Genomic DNA, 18,224 nt, shown 5'->3' with positions numbered 1-18,224 from the left:
GAAAATTAGGACTTAGCAAGAGGAAAGTGGTGAGTAGGTCTGCCCGCTGGAGAACAATTATTATAATTGGAGAAACAATTATGCTGGCTTTGTTTTTGGAGGAAAAGTGCTGCTCTGTTATTTTGGAAATCAAGAGGGAACCTTTCACCATCAATTGATTCTCCTCTGTCTCCCCCCAATCTGCTCCTGGGACATTATTGCATAAGCAGCTTTCTCCTTGGGCAAGGGCAGGTGTCTCTTGTAGAGATGTGTAGAGCAGAGCCAGTGGCAGTCCTGGGAACACAAGAGAAGGCACAGTTCACTGGTCCTTGATTTTTAACCAAAAAGCAGAGTGGGCATGGATTGGTGTCACCCACAAAATAAACTCGTGAGTGTTGTGCAGCTTCAAGTGCTGATTTCAGTGGATGTTGGTGACTTTTGGAGCCTGTCTGCTGAGTTCAAGGACAGGTGAGGTGGCGTGGTAGATTCAGGACACCCATGTTTGGTTGTTGAAGCCATTGCCCTTGGCTGTGCCGGCTGCTGCACTGGTGCCAGGCTGGTCCTTTCCTCTAGGATTCATCTGCCCACTGTGCAGAACTGTTGCTGCTCTTTTCAGAGGATGCTTGGGGCTCCCCTGGCTTCATGTCTCTAAAGTCTGTCAGTAATGATTGTGTGGCTCAAAATCTGCTGAGAAAGCTCCTCCATGGGAACACCTGTTGGAGCTAAGAAGCAGCAAGGCAGGGAGCCCGTGGCTGGAAAGGCTGGTTACAGAAGTTTGTGGGGACTTCTATGTCCATCACATTACAGATGGGGAAACTGAGGCAATGGAGCCATGTGTGGGTGTGTGTTCAGGGTCCTTCATGGCACCACCAGCAACTGGGGGCTTTTCCTGCCTGCCCTGTGCCCAAATCCCCACCAGTGGCTGTTGGCTGCCGGCCACTTGGCTTTAGCTGCCTCCTGCCCACACGGACACTGTGCTGAGCACATGGTGCTGTGTTGATTTGAAGCCCACGGTGCCCCTGACCCCAGGCTTTATGTCCCCGAGCCAGGGCTGCCACACACTTTGTGACTCCCTTTAACCGAGGCATTTCCTCCTGCTCTGTGCTCGTCATCGCAGGGGGTGTGTCACTGGGCCGGCTTTACACTTCGACCTCCATGAGCTCCACTACGGTGACATCTCCTTCGGTGAGTGTTCCCTGGGCTTGGGCACAGCGTGAGGGATCTGTGCGTTCCACAATGAACCACTTGAACATAAAAACATCCATCACTCGTCTTCTGCCACAGCAGCCTCTTCAGGCTGGGAACTCCAGGGCTGCTGGTGCCTCAGGTAGCATTTTGCCCTTGTCAGATCAAATAGAACCAAGGAATAGAAGCTCTGGGCTGTGCCTGCAGTTGTTTTTTCCCCCCATCTGTGTTCAAATGACTCTTGGTGAGCAGGCCTGGGAGAAGTCTCCTCCCCACAGAGCTGGCCAGCCAAGCCAGATGTCCAGTGCAGAGCAGTGGTGGCCGGTGGCCGGGCTCTGCAGGACATCCCCACCATGTGTGGCTGGAGCTCTGGCTTTCCAGGATGGAAAGCAAATCTCAGAGCTCAAGTGGGGTAAACCCTTGCAGGCAGCAATCACAGGGAGCAGCAGGGCTGTGATGGCCCCCTTTGTTGGGTGAGGTGGGACATGGTTCCTAATCACTGCTCTCGAAGCAAGGCTCAGGTTTGCCTCCAGTGGAATGTGCTCTGAGCTGTCACCTGCTCAGTCTGTTTGGCCCAAACCAGGAGATGCCTTAAGGATGCTGCAGAGAGAAACTGCATTAGGGTGCTTTGCATCACCTTCTAGCTCCAGATTCCATTAATTCCTCACGTAGCTTCTCGGTGAGCTGTAGTTCACATAGTAAAGAGCTAAACTGCAGTCACCCTTTCATCCTACCAGGCTGTTCACACCAGGAGTCATGACACAGTTGGTGCCTAAATGGATATTTGTGTCCTTTTCCCAGGTTTTCCCCGCACCATGACCTGTCGCCTCACTAACACCTCCCCGCTGGCCGTGACATTCAAGCTCCGCATGTCGGACGATGGCACGCAGCCTGCTGTCAGCAGCTTGGATCAAATCTGCAAGGAAGGAGACCCATCCTGGAGGAAGGGAATTCATTTTTATGTGGAACCAAGGGAGTTTACAATGAATCCCAGCCAAGGGACCATCCTCCCCCAGGGACACCAGGATATCGAGGTATGGGAAGAGTCCAGCCACACACGCTTCAGCCCCAGGGCTAAAGCTTCACTGGAGTGTGCGAGGGCTTTAGCTCTGATGCCAGCTTTGAGGATCATGTGAGTGAGAGATCTGCACTGGCCTGAGGCCTCTGTTAGCTGGGTTACTCAGGATGTAACTGAAGCAGCACTGTTTTGTTCCCAAAATCATACGCTGAGATCACAAACCGTATGGTAAAGTACTGGAGCCATTCTTGTGTTTTTGAGAGCAGTTTCTTTGATTGCAAGTGGGCAGAGGAAGGATGAGGACAGAATGAGAGGTGTCATTGTAGAAAGCAGTTTGCTTTTCTTCTTGGTCTCATGTCTCCTCTCCTGGGGAGCAGAATGATTTGTGTTCATTGCAGGGATCTCCAGTGGAGACAAAAAGCTCTGCAGCCATGAACTGCCTAGCACCTGCTGGGCCACATTTGCCCTCAGCTTCCTGCTGTAAAGCTGAACTCATTCTGTCCAAGTCAGCAGATTTCATCTGCATTTGTGTCATTGTAGTCAGATGAAAAATTGGCCCCTTAATTTGGGTACAGTGGTGTGTAGAGCTTTAGCCTAATGTTTGAATTTAGCTGACCTATGCCATGATAGCAAGGTGTGTTTAACAAATCTGGTATTGCCAGAAGGCTTTTGTTACTCTCAGAGACTGTGCTCTACACATGGATCAGCAGAGTAATTAAGGCAAAATCCTCCCTTTCCTTCCCATGAAACAAGAACTGGAGAATACCACGTGTGGGTAATGAGCTTTTATAAGGAAGAATTTACTGCTCTTCTCTTCCACCAGGTGACCCTGTGCTCCAACACGGTGATGGAATACTACCGGAAAATGCTGGTGGACCTGGTGGGCCTGGAGGGTGTTGGCAAGGAAGTGGCATCAGTGATCATCACAGCCAGGTACCAGCACTTCCCTGGCCTCTCCCAGCACACTGCCTGGCACAGGGTTTGCTGGCTGCAGCTCCCAAGGGAAGTGTTGTTTAATGTTCTCATGTTGTGACCAGCTGGACACGAGAACAGCAGTGCTTGGAAAGCAGCCTGTGGTGAAAAGCAGCCCTGCTCACAGCCCAGCACAGTCCTGGGCCTTTTTCTAGAGGGACCAGGAATGAAATCATTTATTGGCCTGGTTTTTGGTGCTTGAGCTGGAACAAATTTCCCGAGGACCTGCTCTCCTTCTTCCTGCAAGAGATGGAGCTGTGCTGGGTTGAGACCCCCCTGCTTTGGTTTGGGACACACCAAGCAGCCTGCTGAGAGTCAGGGTCTCGTTCTGTTCATGAGGGCACGTGACAGTGGGGAAGTGGCTCACAGCCAGAGTGGTGAGGGCAAGATCTTACGAGGGGAAAAGAGCCCTTGATGTGGCAAGTCAGCTCTAGTTTTTCTCCTTTCCTCTGCTTCCCATTTTGAGCTTGAATGTTTTCAGACTTAAACCAAAAGTTGCTCTTGCTGCAGCAGAATGCCATCCTGCCAGTTTAATGTCGAGAGGGATGCAGTTCCCTGGTGCTGCTCCCTCTCGCAGGCAGAGCCATGCAGTCAGTGCCTGGGCTGCAGTTTTGTCAAGCAAGTGCAAATGGGGACAGTCAGTGCATGGAGCTGTGGAGTGAAGGACCGAGGGAGCTGTAGGAACTGGGAGGGGGTGATCACCCACTCTGTAGGGCAGGTGGTGTCCCATGCCCTCCAAAGCTGGGGCAAACAGCTGAGTTTTCAGGCAGGGCAACAGCCCCGTGGGAGAGAAGGGAGTCATTTTTACTGAGACACCGGAGTCGTGTGTTCCTTGAGCCTTAGTGAGCACTGATCCGTGTTGGGAATGCTCCCCCAGAGCTCATGGATCACCGGGACTGTTACAGGAGTCCTTGCAAGCCTTCTGGGGTAAAGGAGAGGCTGAGGCAGCTGTGGGACAAAGTAAGTGCTCTGCCTGGGGCACTTGGCAGCCTCTGGCTGCTGCCTCTCAGGGTTTGCCCCTCCTTGACAAGCCGTGTTGGAGTGGGAAGGCTTTGAAGGCAATTTCTCACTGCAGGGCTGTTAAATGTCTGTTTGACAGTGACAAATGGGTTATCTTTGGGGGTAAATGTTCTCTGTTCTCTCAGTATCTCTGATTCCCTTGGGGTCATCTCTTTGCCCAGATGTCTGGTTCCTGAGCTGCAAGTGTACCCCCAAATCATGCACTGCAATAAGTGCCACCTGAAGGAGCCATACGAGAAGAAGTTCATCATCACCAATAAAACTCACCTTCCTGGCTGCTACGGGCTCATTCCCCAGGTTTGCCATTGCATCCACCTCCTCCTCTCAAATATTGCTGAGGAGATTATTAGGGGAAAAAAGGGTTTGGATAAGACCTTGCTGTTTTCTGTTCAGCCTTAAAAATCTGCTGAGAGCAGGATCCTACCTGAATGTAAACTTTAGGAGGCAGTTTAACCTCCTGAGGAAACAGTTTATGTTCTAGTCTTCAGGGTGTTCTCTGGTGGGAGATCTTAGAGGGTTGTGAAAAGCTGCTGCAGCCACAGACACCAACAGCTGTGCTGGCAGCCTCCTTGCAGGACCCCCTGAGAATGCTAAGCCTGCAATTCTTGCATCTTCTTTGGGCCTTTTACCTTTGTCCTGGGGATTTTGAAAAACGTGTGTGAGTTGCTGTGGCGGTGGATGTTAAGGAGTTTCAAGCTGAATTTGGAGGTCCCTCTGAAGCTGCATTTGATTGTGTCCCTTCTAGAAACGCAAGGAGGACTCTCCTGTGTTGTACTCCAGCCCCAAACCCTGTGGCATTGTCCAGCCTCGCAGCACTGCAGAGATTCCGGTTACAATCCAAGTGCAAACATTGGGCGATCATCGCACCAATGTTCTGATCGGCGTGTTTGGGGATGAAAGAAACCCACTGGTGAGTGCAAGGGGAGATGTGTGCCTTTGTGCAGCTCCTCCTGGCAGGGTGCAGAGTGTGCAGGGATTCTTCTGGGAAAAACAGGCACAGGCTGCTGTGGAGAAGGACAGAAGGGACTGGTGCCATAAAGAGCTTATGCCTTATAGGTGGTAATCTCAGTGTCTGACTCTGAATGTAGTTCCTAAGCTGGAATTGAGGATAATTTTAGTTAAATTAATCTTTAAAATGCTAGTAACTTTGGAAATACCTGTTTTCAAATGTCATCTCTTTAAGCACAAAAGAGGATGTCAGAAGACTTCTGGGAAGGTTGAGCTTTGTGGAAAAGAAAGGAAAGCTGGCATTTGAAGAGTAGTTGCAAGGATTTAAACTTACATTAAAACACATGGAAGTGATGATGGCAAATTCCCTGGATGGCACCAAGTATCTGACCCTGGGCCATTGTGACACTGCATGTAAATCAGTCAGCAGGAAGGACAGGCAGTGCAGGCTGTGCCAGGGAGCCTGAAGTTTGACACAACAGTTGCTTTCAACTATCAGGCTGCTTACCTTAAGCAGGAGGGTTTCTCCCCACCAGAATAACCAATTGTTTACCTGTCAGCCTGGTCTTAACTAGACATTTCTTGCAAAGCTTTTACCTTGGGCCAATCATTTGTATTTTGAAAGTTTCTCTTACCTTGATCCTTTTGAATTTGGAGGTGAATATGTAACTTTATTTTTTTTTTCCCAAAAGCCCAGCATTTCAGCTGGAGAGTGGTTAAATAATAAATAATAAATAATAAATAATAAATAATAAATAACTTGAGTAGAGTTGAGCTGTTTAAGCTTTTTTAGGTTTCCCTGTTGTGGTTTGTTTTGGCTTTTATAAAAATCTTTCTTTCCTGCTTCTTCCTGGAACAGAGAGCAGAATTCCTGAGCTCTGGAGAGCTGGCAGAAATCTATGGAACTCCAAAGAAGATAGACTTTGGCATGATCCCAGTGCTACAGCCGAGCTCACAAACTCTTACCCTCTTCAACACAGGTCTCGTCCCTGTAGACTTCAGGATCAAGATTGTAAGTACCTGTGGGGCTGTTTTCCAGGGAATTGACTGGTCAGTAGCAGCCAGGACTTTTTATGACTGGTTTTGATATGCAAGATTTCCATCTGGCCCATCTGGTGTGAGAGGTGGCAGGATACTCCAATATTCCATCGGAGCGAGGCAAGAGGAACCTGGCTCTGGAGTGGTTTTAGCTGGGGCCCTCGGTGAAATCAGGTGCAGAGATGTTGGAGCAGAAACAAGTCTGGATTGTGGTGACAGGTCCTCCCTTCACTTTCTGGAAGGTCTTCAGATGTGCGTGTGACATTTTTGGAGCTCTGAGATCAGAGAAACCTGTGTTCCTTTGCTCCCCAGAGAGCCTGGATTTCCCTATGGTTTCCCTGTCCCAGCTGCATTTGCTTTGTGCCCAAGTGCTGTTTGTAGTGGAGAGCAGGGTGTGAGCTCTGTCCTCAGACTGCAATTGTCACAGCTCCTGTGGCTCAAGCCAGTTGGGCTGTGCACACGAAGATGTGTGGGGGTTGTGCACCCCCCCAGCCTGTGATCTTTGTGCTGTTGAAGAGCATCTTTGGGGAGCAGCTGCAGAGAAAGGCTGTTTTCATATGTGGAGGTTGCACAGGGCAGAAGGAGCTGGGGCTGCTCCCCTGGCAGGGAGAGCAGGGCTGGCACAGCCAGGAAGGGCTTGTAGGCTGGGGCTGGGGCTGGCTGGGTTGTCTGCTGGAGGGGGAGATCTGGGAGGGGCTTGAGGTTTGTTTTTCTTCATGCTGGATGTGTTGAACTTGTGGAGCTGCTTCAAACCTGATCCTATGGCCTTGTTTGTGTTTGTGGCTAAAGCATCAGGCCATGTGGGAGAGTCCAGCCACAGCCTCGTGGGCCAAGGAGGAGGGCTGTGAAGTTGAACTTGCTGCTTTTCCAGCTCTTTGGGGGATAAATGCCACCTTCAAGTGAGGGTTTTTTCCAGGACAGCTTTCTCTAACTCCACAATGAAATTCTGCTTTCAGCCTTTGCAGGGAGCAGTGCATCTTGGCTGGGTGGGCCTGGCATGGAAATGATGGGTTTCACATGCTCCTAGCAGGGCTGGGCCTGCAGAGCTGTGTCTGTACAGCTGTGCTGGTGCCAGACCTCTCCTCCCTGCTCTGAGCAGCTTCCAGCTCTCTTGCCCAATCCATGGAGTCCATGAGAAAGCAGATGACAAGAGTTCTTGGGAAGAGTGGGCCATGTGCACAGAGCACACATCATCCAGTTTCCTTTCTGCTTCTTGCTTTTCTGCTCTGCTGTAACCATTTTGAGGTGGCTTTTCCAAAGCAGAGGGCACTGGGGCACCTCTCTACAGCTGATGGTCAGTGGGAAGTGAGGGCTTCAGTCCTTCAGGGGATCTTGAGAAGCACTGATGGCCCCTTGAGCAAGAATAGTTTGGTGTTGGGGTTGCAACTGGTATTGCAGTGATATTCTTCAGGATCTCAGCAGTGTCCTCCAGCTGTGTGGTTTCTGGAGTGGGATTTGAGCAGTCCTGGCTTCCTCTGGCCTTGAGCCTTTGTGAGAAGGCAGGAGAGAGAGAAAGCAGCTTTCCTTGGCACACACTCCAGAGCAAGAGTGGGGAAGGAACACTCTCCTGAGGATAAACATCCCTTGGGTTGGGCAGAGCTGGGGTCATTAGGTGAGTCTGTTAAAGGAGAGGAAAATACAGGTTGTATGAGCTCTGCTGTTGCCTGAGACTGCAGCTCAAATTTAGGGAAATGAAGCCTTTATGATTTTTATCCTCCCCTCTTTAGTCTGTCCTTTTCTTATATCCCACAAGAGATCACGGTGCATGGTTTCCATCCTAAATGCATCTTCTGCTTGTCTTACAGGCTGATAAACCCCAGTGCTTTGTTCTTGAAACCCAAGAAGGAGTGATCCCCGCTAGGGGTGAGGTTCCTGTGACTGTCACAGCCATCCTGGATGACACTGGGCATTTTGCTGACTCCATCCAGCTCTTCATCGAGAACAGCTTTTGCTTCAGCTTCTTACTGAGGGCTATGGGCACTGGCACCACAATTGTCACAGACAAACCACTGGCCCCAGAGCTCAACTTGGGATACCAATTCAGGTAGGAGATCTCCCCACTCCCACCTCTCCTCCTGGCTCAACAAGGAGCAGTTTTGCTGTAGTCCTTCAGGCAAGATCTTCTTCAGTGTTCCAATCCCTGAGTCCTTCCCTGAAGGCAGAGATTCCTTCAGAAACGTGTGGTGGCCAGTTGAGAGTTGTTAGATACCCTCAAAAGCCACTGGAAGGGAAACCAGTTGCTAAATGGCCACTGAATTGTCTTTAGTTGTAATACATTTATGTCCTCACTTGATCAAGCAGTGGTGTCACAGCTGCCCCAGAACAAAAGGTTCCCAAAAGGGCGCCCGGGTGAGGCGGTCCCTCCGTGGGGCTGAGGGACCAAGGGCAGATGGCCTCACAGCCTTCCCTTCTGAAATGGCACTTCCCAGGCAAGCAGGGCCTGGGAACAGAGAGACAGGAGGGCACCAACCCCCCCAGGAAGGCAGGAGCCCCCAGAGCAGTTCCAGGGCCAAATGGAAACTGCTGCTTTGTGTGGGGACCGCAGTGCCACTGCCGCTTCCTCCTGCTGTTCCTGGGCCCTGCTGCTGCCCTGCTGTGCCCAGGGCCTCGATGGCTTTTTTGCTGCCAGCAGAGTTTGCAAAGTTCACTTCAAAACAGTTTCTAACTGCAAAATGAAGTTCTACAAATGGCTCTCAGTGCAAAACCAAAGCTGCTACCAAGGAGAGGGGCCCTGCTGCCCTGGTTTCCTCTCCTGGAGCAGGCAGACGATTTTTACCAGCTTGCTGGGATCGTGCAGAAGCTGCCTCTGAGCTGGCTTTTAGAAATGCCTGCAATCATACCCCACACACAAGGTCCTCAAGGGCAGCATCTCAAAGATTCACGGACAGTGTGGGGCACAGAGCAATGCAAAATACAGTAACAGTACGAATCAGCCCAGAACAAACATTTTGGAGGAAAACATCAGGTCCTGTTAGTCTCACCTTGAAAATGCTACATTAGCATTAAAAGCAGATTTCTCTTTGCAATAATGACACCAGAAGGGCAGCTTGTCAGACAGTTTCTGGCCCACATTAAGAGCTGGAAATGAAGACAGTCCCCAAGTTATGAACACCTCAGATTGCTCATCAGGAGCAATCTGATGAGCAGGGAAACAGCTGCTCCCACACCATTTTCCATCCTGGCTTCTCTTGTAGCCACCTTCCCAGTACTCACCAGTTCCAAGTAACAAACAGGGGCCACCATTTCCATCGGCTCTTCTGGAGCGTGGAATGCTACAGGCCAGCCAAGAGGAAGGGCCAGAGCGTCTCAGCCCTCAGCAGCCCCAAGGCCGAAGATGATTTCGAGAGCCGCAGTCGTACGAGCGCCGTGTTCAGGCTGGAGCCAGGCTCCTGGCACCTGCAGCCAGGCCAGTCTGTGGCCATGGTGCTGCGAGGCTTCTCCCACATGCCACAGGTGAGGTCCCCACCAAGGGCTGAGCCTGGGGAGCCCTCACATCCCCTCCCCTGGCCTTGTTCCACAGTGCCTTGACATTTGCCTGGGGAAATGAGCAAGGGCCTTCAAGAAACTGCTTTAAGGCCGCACGTTTCTGTGGCAGCACCAGTTGCTTTCCTTGCTGGCCACCATCAGAGCAGCCAAGGCTTTATTGGGATTCCACAGCTACCAAAACCCAGTGCTGATCCCAAAGCAGGGCTGGAAGGAAATAATGCTCTTTTGGGGCAAACGGTGTTGCACGCTGAGTCAGCAAAGAAGGGCAGACAAATAAGTTACACTTAGACTAGGAGCACAAAAAGAAAGGGAATTCAACAAGTGCCAAGTGGTTTATCTGGGGTAAGCACAGATAAAACAAAAGCCATGTGAAGGGAGGGGAGTTCTCACAAGTGCCTTTTGTGGGCATTGGGGTGCAGTGTTACAGACAGCTGAGTGCAGAATAAATCAGCTGCATCACGGCAAGAAAAGGAGGCAGTGCCCACTGTAACTGTGTGGCAGGAATAGGGGCTGTGCTGGGTGCTGAGCCAGTGCAGGGCATTTGCTGGTGCCCTGCCACCCTCCACTGGTGACAAGTGACTCTTGCATGCAGGAGGTGAGGGATTACATGAGGTGTGAAGCTGTCGTTGGCACAAGCGTGGTGACAAAGAAGATCATAGAAACCATCATTAGCTGCAAGTTCATAGATCCCTCTATAGAAGTATCAGCCAGAAAACTCTCTTTCCGGGTGGAGAAGGTAAGTCTCTGGATTGCATCCTGGCATTTAGCAGCATGGCTGAGGGGGGTGTGTCCTTGTGTTAAAGCCCCTCTTTGCTCTGCCTGAGGCACTTGGTCAAGTGAGTGAAGATGCTTTTAGAGATGAGACTGGTATTTAACTGCCCCAAAGTAAAACTGCAGTTACAGCTGCACTGCTGTGGGGATCATGGCCACTTGCAGAGAAATGCCAGTTTCTCTGCACACTGTAAAGGGAGGATTTTAAGGATCCTTCAAGGCACGTTGATGTCTGTACACTGAAGCTGTAGGCAAGCTGGGGGGAAGAATGGAAATTTCTGTGAATTCCTCAGGCTAACGAGGAAAAACCCATCATCTCCTGTGTCTCTTTGCCTTCTCTGCTGTTGGCATGGATGCTTTAGGGTATAGCTATAAGGTATAGCTCTGTGCATTTCCCTAGGCTTCATCTGCTTCAAAAGACCCCCAGACATCCTGCAGTGATGATAACACTGAGGCAGAGCAGGTGCCCTTTAGTCTCTGGATCCCAGCTCCAGCATCATCTTTCCCTCTCCTGCAAGTTGTCTGAAAAAGAGAATATGTTTCATGATTTGGTTTCTGTAGTGTCAGGCCTCTCCTTTGGCTCCCAGGCTTCCACTGAAGTACAGAATCCCTGGAACAGGCAGTTCAGATGTAATTAGAAGCCTTTCAGCTCTCCCTGATTCTGCCTGGGTTCTGCTCAATGCCACACACACCAACTGATTGATTGCATACTATGGCACAGCACCTGTTTGATATCAGTACATCCAGAAGCAGTTTCCCAAACTCTCTGGTTTCTCTAAAGCATGCAGGAAGCCCAGCACAATGCACAGACAGGAAGGAAGAGCCTAGGCTGATCACAGCTTAGAGACCACACACACCTTGTCCCTGTAGCAGGGGCTGCAGGACACTTGTTGCAGACTAACTGCTTTTTTGAGGCTGCTAGAGCCAATAAGGTTGTAAGAAATGACAGCATGTGAGTGAAGATCATCCAGTGCTGTTCTGCCCAATAGAGAGACAAAACTGGACACAAATGGTCTGGATTCACTTTCTGCTTTAGGTCTTGTTCAAGCAGCCACCTCCTCTCCTATTCCCTCATCTGTACATGGGAGTGGTGCCCTGTCCCCAGGGGATGCTGTGGTTTCTAAACATGACAAGCATCTGCTATAAAGAAACATCTCCTGGGAAAGTAGAAACAAATAGAAAGGATCAATAGCATGTGTGCACTTCTGGGGCTGAAAAATGTGAGATGCAACAGAAGCAGGAGGAGGTCTCTGGCTACTTGAGGCTGTTTTTCCTTGTTTCCATAGAAACCCAGTGATGTCCTAACTCTGCAGTACCAGCCTTTGGCTTTAACAAACACCTGCTCCCTGCCGCTCGACCTCGTGCTGGACGTGGAGCAGCCGTTCCTGGTGTGTGATGAGGACCAGCAGCCCCTCCCAGATGGCCAGGTGAGCAGCCCTGGACTCCTTCAGTGGGGCTGGAAGAGGAGGGATGTGCTGGTGCCTTTCTCTTGGGAGGTCCTTGAGTCAACAAGTTTATTGTGTAGCATCAGCAGTGGGCTGGCCTGAGCTGCATCAGCAGAGCTGCTGAAGGAATCAAAAGATTACCTGAATTGAGAAGTTCCATCCTGGCTTTAAGGCACAAGGAGGAGGGAGCAGGCAATTTGGTCTGGGCAAGCCATGCAGTAAAGGTGTCTCCTGGAAAGCATCCCAGCTCTCCAGCAGCCATCCCCTTGTATTGCTGCTGAGCACAGAAACGTGAGCCTGAGGGAATCCTGGACTGGACTGTGGTGCCTGCAGTCACACCCTTGCTATAAAGAAGTGAATGATAAACTGAGAAGCCCATGCTGGGGCCACACTTGGAGCATTTACTGTTTCATGCTGTCAGACCTTGGCATGTCATTAATTACTGTCCATCTCCTTGCAGCCTGTGACAGTGGGTGTAGAGGAGACCTGCCATGTCTACATCGCATTTGACCCAGCTTACAAACTGGAGCTTCACAGCTGGAAAGAACAGAAGATTCTGAAGATAGACATGGTTAGGGACCATCCTTATGTGGAGTATATCGAGCTTTGGGGAGAAGTCCACTTCCCAAATCTCCGAATCCAGCCCAGCAGCCTGGAGTTTGGCTGCATCGTGGCTGGCACGGAAGCAGTGCGCTCTCTGAGGATGAGCAACTGCAGCCCCCTTCCTGTGGAGTACCACTGGGCATTGCAGGCAGACAGCCAGGTGCACAAGTTCAGGTATGTGCACCTTTGCCCTCTCCTCTTCTTCCTGCTGTCCTGTTTGTGCTTTGCAAAGAACAGAGCTGTTTGTCTAGGATCTGACAGACTGCTCTGACTTCTCCTTGTGCAAATAACACTGACCAGCTGTGCTCAGGCTGCACGCTCAGGGAATAGGTTTTCCACCAATTTGGTGCTGTGTAGCCCCCACAGTGGTTTCCCTTGGGAAGGAAAGCTGGGGCCAAAGCTGCTTTCTCAGAGCTCTGTGGCCTGAGGCGATGTCCACCTTGATGAAGGGCTCCTAATCCCAGCTCCCACAGTGCTGCTGGAGGCCCTTTTGGGGGTGCCCTTTTGGCCCCTCTGCTTTGGGATGGGTCCTCTGTGCAGGAGCTGCTCTCTGCTCCTTGCCTTCCTCCCTTGCCTTGTGCTGGAGGATGCCCAGAAAGTCCCAACAGCAGAGAAAGAGCTACTCAGCACCTGGGCTGATGCAGAACATCTCGTTACCTTTCCTTCTTTTCTGAGACAACTCCTTTAGTGCCAGGGTGATTTCTTTCCCAAGGCTCAACTCTTGGTGGACACCTTGGATTCTTCACTCCCTTTTTTGGTGACACTTGTTACTCATTCTGACTTTTCCCCACTGCAACACGTCCCTTATGGGTTCTGTAGTGCTGGACAGCAGGATTTGTTCATCACACCATCTCCTGTCCCTGCCTCCCAGAGAGTTTCTATTTTAGAGTGAAAAATGCCATTGTCTGGGCACCATGGTCCTGGGAAGTTGCCTCAAACCATTGATTCAAACTAAAGGCAGTGGAATAGATGATACGGGATCTCTTGGGGGTTATGATGAGAGATCCTCTCATCCAGAAATGAAACCCAGCCTTAGATAAGAAGCCACAAAGCTAAAGACAGTTATTCTTTGGGGAGCAGGTCATTATTGGCACTGAATGCCTGTCTGGGAATGGAGCATTCAGGCCGTGTTTGACTGTAGGGGAGCTCTTGCAGCTCAGCAGGGTGACAGGCAGGCACAGCCCAACTGTGTCCTCACGTGGCATTAGAAACACAAGCAGAGTTACCCTGAGCACCTGCTTCAATCTAAAGTGGGGAATGTGACCTGAGCCAGCTGGGAGTGTTGGGAAATGCCAACCACCCCTGCCTGCACTGTCAGGGAAACATTCCTGATAAATACCTGGGAGAGCTGCAGAGTTTCTGGCATTGGGCATTGGCAGGGCTGTGCTGGCTCATCACTGCCTGGGTGTGCCCTTGGTGTCTCAAATCTCACTTTTTGCTCTCCTCCTTCCCTGTCTTCTCCTGTCCCACTGTGCTTTTTGCATCCTCACAAGGTGTTAATCCCTGTCCTCTGTAGTTCCTCAATGCAAGCAGTTGCAGCTGCCTGCACCACTGCTACCTCAGTGTCATCCCTGGGCTGGTTTAGAACAGACCTGCTCCAGCCTGGATTGGGAAGGGCTGGATCAAACCATTCCTGAGTTCAGTGCACCAGCACCCAGCCAGGGGCTGCATCCTGACCAGGAGCTCCTCATGCAGGTGTCCCTCCCTCCCACTGCAGGTCCCTGCTCACAGTTATGTTCTTTTCCAGGTATGAACTTTGCCCACCTAAATTCAGACCCTCACCACCAAAGCTGAAGAGTACCTGTTTGAATTGCTCAGCATCTCAATGGAGCCACTGCAGTATTAAAAATGTTGAGGAGCCAGACACAGACCTGCAAGAACCACAGGATCTTGGCCAATCTTCAAGAGCAGAGGTAGATTTTCTTGTACACCCAGTGCTGTGTTGTCTCCCCAGCTTGCCACCACCAAGTCATGCTCATGCTGACCTCCCTTTTTGCTGCCCTGCTGGTTTGTGCCTTGAGAGTGGGCTGGGCAGCGGGGCCTGTGGATGGACATGGGCTGTGTGGGAGGGAGGAGCAGGAGAGTTTTCCTTGGAGAAGCCTGCTCAGATCCTACAGATCTAAGCTCAACACAGATCTGTGTTGAGTGTGGGATTTTTTGGCCTTGTTCTCTTCACAATGTAAGATGAGGCTTTCATCTGCATCATGATGCTAAGACCTCCAGCTTCCTTCCCAGAGCAAGCTGTGATGAGTCCTGATCTCCATGTACCCTCTTCCCAACCCTGCCAGACCACCTGTTTCCAGGTGTCTGCTTTCACCTGAGAGCTGGTATTGCAGTGGTGGCCCTGAAGCTGTCTTCTAAAATGAGACTTTGCCAAGTGTCTCTCTCTTCCTCTCAGCATAGAAAATGGCTTGTTTTTCAGCTGCCAACATATATTCGTGGAAGGCATTACATCCCAGTGGGGCTGGCAGGATTCAGTCACTCCGTGGATGTACCATGGATTCCCCTCAAAGTGGAGAAGGTAAGAGGGAATCTGTCTCACTTCCACGTTTTCAGTGTGGCAAGCAGGGCTGTAGCTGCCAGCCCCACTGGTGGCCCTCAGCATTGCCCACAGAGGGGCCTGGCATCCCTCCAGACCCATCACAAAGTGCTGCTGAAGCAACTGGTTATTGGAGAGGCCACGCAGGACATGCTGTAGGGAGGCCCAAGGACGCTGTGCAGCACCTGTGGAGGGCATTGCTCCCCCTGGACATCATCAGGTGGTCCGTAGGAAAGTTTTGCAGGAGCTTTTGCTGTAGCACCTTGAAAAAGCAGCAGATAAATCAGAGAGAGAGAGAGAGGGGAAAAGCCTCAGGAGTCAGATGAGCTGGGCTGGGGTCCTTCCCTGAGCTCCAAGAGCTCTCACTCTGCGTGTCCCGCTTTTCTAAAAGCAGTCATAAATGCTTTTTAAAGGCAAGTTGTGTGTCAGAGAGAATTTCTACTGCCAGGAGACATCCCAGTTCACTTCAATGTAGTGTATTACTGCACTGATCCGTGAGTATGGGAGAAGATTTTCCTCATGGTGCCTCCACTGGTCAGTGGCATGGATACAGGATGAGATCAGGATGATTCTGGCTGTGTTGTCTGAGGAATAGATCCCTCTGGCTACAGCTGCACTTTGCTCCAAGGTGCTCTTGTGCATCCATTTCCATGCTCAGCACCTCAGTCTCTCCTGTTCTCCGTGCAGGTTTTCAGGATCCTGCCGCTGTCGGGTGTGCTGCAGCCGGGAGAGAGACAGGAGGTCTTCTTCACCTTCACTGGCCACCTCAACACCATGGCCCAAGTCACAGCGCTGTGCCATGTGGAGGGAGGCCCCACCTACGAGGTGAAGCTGACGGGGGAGGCCTCACGTGTCAGCTTCTCCCTGAGCGCCCGGGAGATCAACTGCGGCTCCCAGGTACCCCACGGGTTCCCGGGCACAGCTCCTCGCCTCGCTGCCTTCCTGCCCACCTCGCTCCAGGGCTCCCTTCCCAGCCCCTTTGTTGTCTCTGGGGCTTGGAAGTACAACCTTTGTGGGACACATCTGGCATCCAAGCTGTAAAATGGCCGTCTCCAACCCTCTCCAAAATGCTGGGAATGCCTCTTGTTCAGGGGACTTAACACTGCCTCCTGAGGCACCGCAGGGGGATGCTCTGGACGTCCCTCTGCTGATCCACTCCAAAAGCCTGACCTCCAAGGAGATGCTCTTGTCGAACGCTCTTCTTAATCCATGCAATAATCAGGGGAAGATCTTGGGCTTCCAGTCACTATAGCTGGAGACACTGTCCCAGAATGATCCCCACTTCACTCTTTTTCAGTTGAAAGCCCACAGCTATTTCCAGCTGCTGGCCCTGTCGGTGTTGCTCTGTGTGACTCCCTTGTTGCCTGTATGCTGCTTGCCAATACTTGCATGCAGGTGCCTTTTCTTTTGGAGTGCCTCCGTGCTGTCTCTGTTTCTCCTGGCTGCTGGTGACCCCTCAGAGGGCCTGTGTCCCCACAATGAAATGTGTTCATTTATTACTGGCCCTCCCATGGTTGTTGCCACACCTCTGGGTGCTGCCAGAGCTCCCTGGTCCTGTGCAGGTGCCCTGTGCCTGGGGGTTCCCCGGGTTCCCAAGTGCCCCCATCTCCTCTCTGGTCCCTGCTCCCATCAGGTGTCTGCTTTCAAGGCCAGGAGAGAGGAAGGAGATTCCCAGCAGCAGGCCTGGCTCTGTAACTTCCCGCTCTCTGCCTTCTCTGCAGATGTTTAACGAAGTTCATCACAGCACGGTCATCCTGGCAAACACCAGCAAGATTAAATTCAACTGGGTGCTAGAACCCAGCACTGCAGACCAAGACCTGCCTGGTGTGTTTCTGGTCAAGCCCACCACTGTAAGTAGCACGAGTGACTGACCCCAGCCCTGTCAGGTGGCCCAGGAGAGTGTTAAAGGGACAAAAGAGGGGGAGGGGGAAAAGGGGGAAAAAGGTCCGAGGGGAAAACCCCAAACTCAGCCACGAGATAGAGAGGGCTGTAAGCAATTTCTTCTGGGGGCAGAGAAAGTCAAACCAGTGCTATTGAAAGTCAATAAAGCAAAAGGAACAGTGGTGGGTGCTTGGCTCGTGTGCTTAGCCATAGCCAGAGGCACACCAGTCAACACAACCACATCCATTATAGACCCTGGGTACTGCAACAGCCTAATACAAATTCACAAATGGTTACACATATTCAAATATTTTAACATAGTTCTTCCTCCATCCTACCTTTTTGGAGCATGTACAGTTGCCCTAGTCCTGGTCATTTGGTACTTTTTGACACATTCAACAGGTTCCCATTAACTTCATTGGTTAAATGTTAATATTACAGCAACTCTTCCCCAACACTGGTATCACCACAAAACATTTGCCTTAAAAAAATTCTAAACTTTAGCAAAAATTCTTTGACAAAAGCCAACATTATAAAACACACAGTATTTACTCTAACAACTGTGCAAGGCAACACTATAATGTATTTATCACAAAGGTGATGTGGTCTGATGGTTTCTTCTAGATAGAGAACCTGTCTTGTCAGCCTGTCTGTCCCCTGAGCCATCCCCCATCAAACACTCTGATGTATTCCCTTCCTCCTCTGCCATTCCTGCAGGGCTCCATTGCATGTGGCAGGAAGCAAGTGTTGAGATTCTCTTACATGCCAGGAGTACCAGGAGCCTTTAGCAGGACATACCAGCTTAAAGTGGGTGACCTGGAGCCAGAAAAGATCTGCCTGAAAGGAGAAGCGTCCTTTCCTATGATCAGTGTCAACCTGCCCTGGAACATCAAAGGTGGGCACTGCCTGTGTGCCCCCAGGAAGGGCCCCTCTGGTTTTGTTCCCTACCAAATGCCCACAGGGCAGCTCATGCCCACCTGCACCAAGCCTGGAGGGCTGCAGGACTCCCAGAGCCACTCAAGCCATCTGACTGCTTTGTGAGTCTTGAGCAGAGGATCCCATGTGGCCTTTGTCCCAGGAACCATCCTGCAGAGCTTGCCAGCACATCTGGCAGGGTCCTGAAGGATGATGGCTGGCCTGAAAGGCTTGGGAAAGCTGTAAGAGAGGCTGGCAGGGCTTCTGGCAGGGTTGGATTTGCGTGACATTGCAGGGGATGAGATGTTCCTCTGTGGGGAGGAAGATGGGTAGGAGCGAACGTGAGCATTCCGAGAGGAGCAGCAGCATCCGCTTTCCATAGATGGCTTGAGGGATTTCTTTCTGGAAGAAAGCAGTGTTTGGG

The 18,224-nt window shown here is 51.1% G+C and overlaps 1 protein-coding gene across 1 annotated transcript in view; it reads left to right on the top strand.

Annotated features, from left to right (window-relative positions):
- Nucleotides 1-18,224, top strand: part of LOC147650799 (axonemal central pair apparatus protein HYDIN-like) — a 56,834-nt gene that overhangs the window by 16,192 nt on the left and 22,418 nt on the right. The window contains exons 13-28 of the mRNA XM_086847723.1: nt 1,097-1,164; nt 1,966-2,198; nt 3,006-3,115; nt 4,336-4,471; nt 4,920-5,084; nt 5,982-6,134; nt 7,966-8,204; nt 9,355-9,613; nt 10,239-10,382; nt 11,704-11,844; nt 12,323-12,639; nt 14,213-14,378; nt 14,888-14,986; nt 15,692-15,901; nt 16,726-16,854; nt 17,603-17,780. Coding sequence (XP_086703849.1) covers nt 1,097-1,164; nt 1,966-2,198; nt 3,006-3,115; nt 4,336-4,471; nt 4,920-5,084; nt 5,982-6,134; nt 7,966-8,204; nt 9,355-9,613; nt 10,239-10,382; nt 11,704-11,844; nt 12,323-12,639; nt 14,213-14,378; nt 14,888-14,986; nt 15,692-15,901; nt 16,726-16,854; nt 17,603-17,780 — 2,747 coding nt within the window. The remainder of the gene's footprint in view (nt 1-1,096; nt 1,165-1,965; nt 2,199-3,005; nt 3,116-4,335; nt 4,472-4,919; nt 5,085-5,981; nt 6,135-7,965; nt 8,205-9,354; nt 9,614-10,238; nt 10,383-11,703; nt 11,845-12,322; nt 12,640-14,212; nt 14,379-14,887; nt 14,987-15,691; nt 15,902-16,725; nt 16,855-17,602; nt 17,781-18,224) is intronic.

The sequence above is a fragment of the Cyanistes caeruleus genome, chromosome 12, assembly GCF_971803275.1.
Source record: "Cyanistes caeruleus chromosome 12, bCyaCae1.hap1.1, whole genome shotgun sequence".
Lineage (NCBI taxonomy): Eukaryota > Metazoa > Chordata > Aves > Passeriformes > Paridae > Cyanistes > Cyanistes caeruleus.
The sequence above is the reverse complement of the archived record's forward strand: the minus strand, read 5'-3'. Positions and strand labels throughout refer to the sequence as shown.